General features: G+C 33.0%; 1 protein-coding gene across 1 annotated transcript; it reads right to left on the bottom strand.

The window, feature by feature from the left end:
• Positions 1-289: 289 nt before the first annotated feature.
• On the bottom strand, positions 290-6,364 carry LOC140880868 (V-type proton ATPase subunit C). The gene is made up of 11 exons (XM_073285717.1): positions 6,074-6,364; positions 5,855-5,923; positions 5,605-5,732; positions 5,417-5,516; positions 4,817-4,884; positions 4,568-4,709; positions 4,169-4,285; positions 3,916-4,041; positions 1,809-1,892; positions 1,624-1,703; positions 290-709 (listed from the first exon to the last, which is right to left on the bottom strand). The coding sequence occupies exons 1-11, from the start codon at positions 6,191-6,193 to the stop codon at positions 613-615; spliced, it is 1,131 nt and encodes a 376-aa protein (XP_073141818.1). The 5' UTR covers positions 6,194-6,364; the 3' UTR covers positions 290-612.
• Positions 6,365-8,674: the final 2,310 nt, after the last annotated feature.

Genomic DNA, 8,674 nt, shown 5'->3' with positions numbered 1-8,674 from the left:
AATAGAATTTGGATAAACTGCTAAATAAATTAAAAAATATATAATTAATTTATAATTCATCATTCACATCAAACCGTGCATAAGACTTTATTAGCCAAGTCGCATGTTAGTGTTTATACCTTAAGCGGGTGGCTCATCCCTCAAACATTTTCCACGGATCTATAGACTGGTGTGATATATATACAGATATACTTCATCTTTGGAGATTCAACATCAACTCATACCCAGGAAATTTTTGGCTTCACAGATAATGCTACCAACAAATACAGCAAGTGACATGATCACGCAATAAAGAACAGAACACACGATCATATTCTATAATTTCTTATCAATAATACATTAAAGGTCACAATTTCCAGCACAATTCCAAAAACAAAAATGGAAAGTAATCGTCCTCCACAATTAACATTCTTATATCATACAAAGAAATAGAAGTCAGGGGAGCGAGGAATGGGGAAAGAATAATGATAATACAATCAGCGGATCTTAGATTGGAAAACAGAGGCGGATAATTTATTTCATGACACATATGCAGAAACTGTATCCTTTATTTCGAGGGCCGAAAATCATGCTTAAGATATTTGCACAAGAGAAACACGGCATGGCCTCAGCTTAAATAAGATTAATGGTAAAAGAGACGTAAGGATGTGCATCCACTTCGCCACCAAAACCAGCAACCCCTCCGTCATCATCAGTTTTCCAGTATGTGCTGCAATTACGCATGGAAGACAAATTATAACAGACAACAGCTATCTGTGGTTTAAAATTGGAAGAGGTCAGAGACCATAACTACATAGGATGGAACACAACGTAAGATTTGTTAAACAAGGAAAATGCCACGAGTTAAAGAATATATTCTAGAATCAAATTTGATACGATTAAGATTATGGTGCTTGTTTTGCTTTCATTTTGATTTACATACAGGAAGCAATTCCCACCATTTTTATCCCAAAATATTTTACCTACATAGAGGGCCACTCATTAATTATAACTTAAAAAGAAGAGCTTAATACATTACCCTTTTGGTATTGTGCTGTGGCCTGTGGATATAGATCTTTATAACCCAAACACGTATATCCTGTCATTGTGTACTGTCTCTTGACTGTATGTCTACTATTTCAAATTCAATAAGAGTTGCATTTGGATTGAGGGATTTTAAGCTATGGATTTCAAATCCATTTGACAATAAAATTTTCAAATCTCAACTAAATTATTTTTTGAGTCATTTGAGTGGATTTCAAATTCACCCCAATTAGAGTCATTTCAAATCCTCCCTTCAAATACACTCAAATCCAAATCCTCGCATCCAAGCCAACAAGAAAAAAAGGGGACAAACTATGCCAATGTCATAACAAGCGCATGACCTTGAATTTGTCCCTTCAAGAATTTTTCAAAAGTAAATCATGAGATGATAATTACATTCAGTACTACTCAAAACTAATTTTAACCGAAGATACCAAATAGAGGCAAGTAGACCTTTTGTGCAAAGAACATTCTCTAAGTTCAATGCATTATCCGAATCAATCTATCACAAGCTTCTAAAACCTTGTTTTTTAGGGGGGGAAAAAAAAAGGCAAAAAGCTTGTAAAAACTATAAAAAGCTTCAGGCCATCATCGATGTACCTATTTGAACTGCTGCACAGTGCCTCAAGAATGGACCGAACTTTCTTCTCACTTTTCAATGATGGTGACAACACAACAGACTGACATAAAAAGGCCAAAACGAACTCTCAACAACAATGTGATGAATAAGAAGGAAAAAGGTACATCCAATCACGTTAAGGTCATAGGTACAAGAAGTTTGTTACCAGAAATGTTGGAGGCAGACCATATCGCAGAATGCTTTCACTAAATACTCGTACAGCACAAAAGTGCATCCATGAGCTAAAAACCTGCATGACGAACAAAAGCTTAAAAAAATTGAACAAATCCAAAAGTTCAAATACCAATAACCTGGTGTAACAAAATTCTGTTTCATCGAGGTAAAGTTATTTTTCTACATTCTTAGGGTCACGCTTCTTATCATATTATGTGCATGTTAAAGAAGAATGTATTAGGGTTGCAGAGACTTCAAGCAAGCGAGCACAAGTAGCGTGCTGTGTGAAGAAAAGAAGTTAAAGATGATCTTTCCATTAGAGATCAATCACATGAAAAGAAAGGAAATAGCAATACAATTTATCAAAGGAACATATATCAATTTGAGCTCCCGACAAAGTAAAAATAAGAACCACAGAAACTTTAGGAGAAGAAAGATGTCCATCAAATATCTTTCATTAATCCATAAAGACAGGAAAACTCTGATTATTGCATCGACTAAACAAGAAAATTAGATTTCTCGAAAATAGTTATGCTGGCCCACATAATGTTGGTATGAAGCTTTGCTCAGAGTTAAATCTGAGTGCTGCCATTCCCACAGCAAATGGTGAGCTGCTTACAACAATATTTGGCACTCCTTGACGAAGTAGGAGATTAATGTCGTGGGTTTGATTTTTCGGTCGTTGCTGTAATACTGGCAACAATGATTACATTTTGGAATTTGAGATTGGCTGTCCAGAGAATTGCAAAATTCAACCCAAAAATCCATTCGGTAGTATATAATTGGAAAATGTGCGGGTAGAATCACAATTCTGAAAAGTTTTAATCCCATGTCTCACCGTTTCTCCAAATCTATGCTCAATCACTGCTCCACCCACACTCCTGAGCATGCATGAAAACACACTATAGCACGAGTAAAAAATCGATGCGCATAAAGGCAATCTCAGCCCCAAGTCTTATAAGGTAGAAATAAAAATCAAACCAGAGCTGACTTTGTCCTCGCTCTTAGTAATGATGTGGAAAAAAACAATGTATGACATAATGTAAAGAAAGACACTATTAATTATGCACACTAAAATTCGAGAAGACACCCCATTATACGCAACAATATATTTAACCACATCAATCCAACCACATTTTTAAAAACACGGTTAAAACAATCAAATCGTGTACCTGAGTGTCTATATTAAAGAAGCTAATAAGTCACTGCATAAATAGTTTAATACTATGAGTGTCAAAATTTTCATATCACTATTCAAAATATGCACATCTTTTTATTTACTCGTTCAAAGAAGCGTTCTTGCCTAGGAATCGAATATAAAGCCTGTGGAGAGTTGGCTGTGAATATGAAGAGAAAAGGAACATGAAATGGGAAAAGACAGATGATTTTTTTTTTTTTACATTTCAGTTTGTATCCTAAATTTCAGAAATAACAAAACAAATATGTTCCAAATTATGTTGAATACACCCATTACAGGTGGTTAAATGTTGCCCCAGTTTTTCTTCTTATTTTAATTTCTTAGACATCATGCCACAGGTTTTGTCTGAAGGACATTTAGAATTATGATCTTATCTTTAGAATCCTGTAACATATGGCCTATACAAAAGGTCTTATAACTAGAGAATTTTACAAAAATTCTCTTTGCCGACACCTATCTGAGAGGCCACATGTTTGAATATATTGGACACATGAACAAGTGATTTTTACATGTTTGAATATATTGGACTCATGAACAAGTGATTTTTTTAAGTGCTTGTGCATTAGCAGAAGATTAGTCAACTTATGCTTCAGTAGTCACAATATCAACAAAACAGAAAATTTGTTTGCTTTAGTTCCCAAAAGGCTGCATTTGACCATTTTGGAAATCGGTGCACACTTCAAAGTGATAGTTATTTCTTTCTCCGTAAGTTTGAGTAAATTGACATCCATGAAAAGTACGATATCAGGTAATATGGTTTAGTGAGCTCCACCGACCACTGTATATATCAGCTTTAATGAAAGAATGCCTAAGAAAAGTTTACACTCAATAGCCAATATGACAGAGAAAACTGAGTAATAACCAACTTTCAGCAACTGTAGGAGGGAGCAGAAGATGATACCTCTCCATAACTGGTATAGCACCACTGTAAAAGAGAGCTTTTCAAAGTTTCCTGATCTTGCATCAGCTTTTCAAGCTCCTGCTTCCGAGTTTCTTGAGTCTCTGAATTGCATTCAAAATCCCGAATCTGAATCAAACAAGAATGAAACATATTATCGGAAAATTCTCAAGAATCAAGAACTAGTAATAAGTATAAAACATGGAGCTGCACTCAGGAGCGAAAATATAAAATGTGGTAAGGCGCTGAAACGTACTTGGAAATTTCTTTCTCGTGCCTTAGCTCTAAAATTGTCAGCATCACGACTGAATAATGTTACAGTATATAGCACATATTCACTGTCCTCGTGTAGCTTCTTGGATGATCTGGGGACCTAAAGCAATTGCATGACTAAACCCATCAAAAAACAGAATCTAATGAATTACATTTTTGTACTACCGAAATATATAACAGAACAATGCTACAAACTAATGGTTAAGAAAGAACGAGAGAAAAATAATTGTTCTAGAGTACGGGCATGCAAGTTTTCTCGGTTTGTCTCAAGCTCAATATGACAATATGTGATGAAAATCATGGCTGAGACATGCAATGGGCATCCCACAAAGCAGAATTGAGGGTAGGGCAGTGACGCAGGTCAAGTATGTAGGGTACTCACAACATATGTCGTCAGTGTCTCATAGCTTGATAACCAATCCTTCTGCGAATACTTAGAAACAATTGCAAGGAGAGTTGTTAAGTGTTCTGTAGAAATAATATCCTGCGGCTTCACCAAATTGGAAAGGTCACGAACAGCTAAGCTGCAATAATTATTATATGGATCAGCTCAACTGCATGCATTTTATTTCCCTAGTCTCCAAAAGTTACCACAATCAAAGCCAAGATTAAGTCCATATCAAAAATTCACCTTCCAGCCTGTTTTCTGTTGATGGCATTAAGTTGGCTGCGCACATTGCTGTATTCAGAAACACGAACCTGAAGCATAAAATCCACAGTTATAAGTAACAGCTATGGAAGGGCTTGAACACAAGAAACTTAGGGATGAGAGTTTTGCGGTCCAAAGTATTTATTAACCTAAAGGTTAGAACACAAGAAATAAATAAGAGAACTGATGTTATTTAAAAGATATAGCAGTCCTGATCATCAGTCTCAAACAGTAACTACAGCAGAACTGTTCAGAATCTTTGACATGCCATCAGTGAGGACGACCTCTTAGGCCAGAAAAACATAAGCTATGGATAGTTCAATTGTATTTTAACGTCTGAGGAAGCCACAAATAGCCTTAGCCTCAAGGAACTGCCATCGCAGTACAGGTAAACACAAAACAATCGAGTCAACATAACAGATAGATTGAAGACTTCAGCTGAAATGGACTAGCACTTCAAAAGGCAGGATTTTTAGTTTTCAATCAGTAAAGCCGAAGCATCTTGATTCTTGGTTTGGCTATCTACGAAGCAAGACAAATAATTTGTTTTGTCAATAAACAGCCCCAAAAAGAAAATAATACCTTGAGATCATCCTCAATTTTGGCCACTTGCACTTGAATTCCATCCACGATATCCTTAAGTGGTGACATTGTCGGGTATTTTGCCTCATCCCAAACGAATCTACAAAAAGCCCAAAATTTCACCCAAATCATTTAATCACGTGTTTTAAAAATTCACTAAAAATATAAATCCAGATATGACACATTGCCTGGTGAGATAAGAGTCAACAGGAACGCCATCCACAGTAAGTGAGCTACTGACAACTCCGGATACCCTCTCCAACTCCTCGATCTGGCGTCGAATTTTATGCGATACCCCTTCAATAAAGTTGTTCGACTGCAACCAAAATCGAACAAGAATTCAAAACCTAATTAAAAAACTAGAAATTAAATTCATAGCGAACAAAAAAAATTAGCTTCACTACCCAAATTATATCATATTTTGTTTCAAAAACTCACCTTCAACAAGTCGTCGCTGAGTGCCAATAGCGAATCAAGGGTTCCAATTCGCAGATTCGGAATGCTGAACTGTCCCGCCAGCCGCACCGGAAAAAAAGAAAAGAAAAAACCTTCGCGATCAGAATCAATTATCACAGAGCATAAACAGCACTCACTAAATGCTAATCCGCCAACTAACACATAACATATACGTGATTTAGCATATGAAATCGAAATTACCCTGTACAGAGGGGTGTCGAAGGCTTGTTTAGAGATGGATTCTTGGAGGCGACTCCATAGAGAAGAAGGTGATGAGCTCTGCCCAACAGGGAGAGAAACCGCCCAGTATCGAGTTGCCATTAACGCAAAATCCCGATTGATCGATGGGCAGATAGATCGAATAATTGAATGCAAAAATCGAAACTTTATGATAAAAAGAAATTGAAGCTTTGGATTTTTAGATGCGTAGTAGATGTTTGTAATTTGTTTTGATTTATTTTTGTGCTGTTTTTTCACCACTATCCCTTTCCTCGTGGGAATATTTTTACTTTCAGATTTTATTTGTTCGCAATGAGAATATATATATATATATATATATTATTTTAAAAATCAATATGTAGGTTTTGGGATTAAAAATCAATACTCATCCCATTATTTGATATTGATCATTAAACTCTATCAATAAAAATGGTTATTATTCGAATTCTAATTTATTGTTTATTTAAAAACAAATGACTAATTTTAAGTTCTCGAATTTATTATCTTATTTTAATTCTCATTTTTCTAATAATTTTTTTAAAAAAATTGATATATTTCTTTAAAATAAATTAAATAAATTTAAAGAACAATGCGTGTGGACTTTGGAGTTGGACTTATTAATTATATTGGGCTTTCCATTAGTGAACGAAAATTGGGCTTGTCATGGATTGAGAGGCATGTGAACTGTCACCTTTTGAATAGAAAGGGGGAAATTGGTTAAGCATATATGCCAACCATTCTTCAAGAGCGTAAGATTGTATTCTTGATCGGTTTGTTTCTTAATTTCTTTATTATCGTGCAACTGGTGGGATTTCATTATTTGTAAGTAATTATCATTTAAGAAGAGTGTTATTTACACCTCATCTTTTGTTAATTACACTACATCTTATATTTGTGCTAAAAATTGGCAATGAAACCCTTTAAATGATTGGTTTTATTTTTAGTAAGTCATTAATGATTTCAATGGAAAGTTCTCAAAATAATTATCATGAATGTTAATTACTCAAAAAAGTATGGTTAAATTCATTAAATGCAAAAGTAAATATAAAATATTTAAAACTATTTGTTATTGTTATTTTTGTGTTAATTTATATATATTTATGAGAAAAAAATTTGAAGGTGTTCATCAAATTTTCGTAACAAATGATGTTCCGTTTTTATTTTTTTATTTTTATTACATATCTTTGTAATTTTTTATTATATCTTAAAGCATGATATCTTCAAAAAAAGTTACTAATGTGTAAAAAAAGTACTTTTCATAGTCATTATATTAATATATTTGTGTATTTAAAATTTTACAAAATAAAAACAAAAACAAACAAAAATTAATATTAGTATTTATCTACATAACGTAAATAAAATTCAAATTTTATCTTAATTTATACAATAAAATCAAGTTGTTAATCATATTACAAAATAAATATATATATATATATATATAATAACATAGAAATCTTAATTTTATCTTATGTTAAGATAATTTGTATAATATATCAATTTAAATAAAATTTTGGTAGATTCAAAAAATAAATAAATAAAATAAAATTTTGCTAAATCAAAACTTTTTTACATCCATTATTTCATATATTTTTGTGAAAAAAAATTGTCTAATATTTTGTATAACCGTAGTAACATTTGGGATAAATTATAAACAATTTATGATCAAAATAAAATATTTTCTTATTTTATAAACACTTGTTCATAAATTAAAATGTTGAAATAAAATGTAAGAGGGAGTATTGATCCCGATAGTGGAAAAATATTTTTTCATATATTAATTATCATTATATCATAAGATATTTAATTCACAAAGTAATTTGTGATTCGTTGAGATTAATTGTCAACCTACAAGCCTAGTCCCTCTAGGGATCTACAACATGCATGCTATTAAATGCCATTGATAATAGGTAATTAAGTTACCGTAGCATATGATTAATAAAAACAATAATAAAATACCGTTAAAAAAAATGCGTTTCATGTCCCCGTAAAGTCAATTGAAAGACTTTTTTTATTATTTATTTTTTATATGACTAATCAATAATCATCACGTCAATTTCGCCTCCGGAAGCTCTTCGTGTAGAATGCCTTCATGTGCTTCCTAAGGAATAAAAAACTAGTTAGCTTTTTTTTTCTTTTTTTCTTTTTTGTTACAAAATTAGCTCGTTTTTTTTTTATTTTTTGAGAGAAAACAAAATTAGCTCGTTGAAATAGCAGAAATATGAAGAAAAGGCTAACATTCAAAGGTAAAAAAATATAAGCGTGAGAAGTCAATCTCACAAGTAGCATCATGATAACGTTCACCTAATATTGTTGGAAAATGGAGAAACGAAATATTAAGTGAATGGGCAGCCTGGCACTCCCTCAATCAACAACATTTGTTTGTTACTTCATTTTATACACATTTACATAAAAGAAAAGAAGAAGAAATAGTGGGGGATACAACGTAAAAAGGGAACCCATATGATCGACCTCGATGACAATTCCTTAATCATCAATTTTTTTTAATCGTCACTTGCTTTTCTAAAGGTTACGTCCAAACCTCATTCCACATAAAAAGTTACCATTATCAATTACCTTGTCCTT

This window comes from Henckelia pumila, chromosome 1, assembly GCF_033568475.1.
Source record: "Henckelia pumila isolate YLH828 chromosome 1, ASM3356847v2, whole genome shotgun sequence".
Classification (NCBI taxonomy): domain Eukaryota; kingdom Viridiplantae; phylum Streptophyta; class Magnoliopsida; order Lamiales; family Gesneriaceae; genus Henckelia; species Henckelia pumila.
The sequence above is the reverse complement of the archived record's forward strand: the minus strand, read 5'-3'. Positions and strand labels throughout refer to the sequence as shown.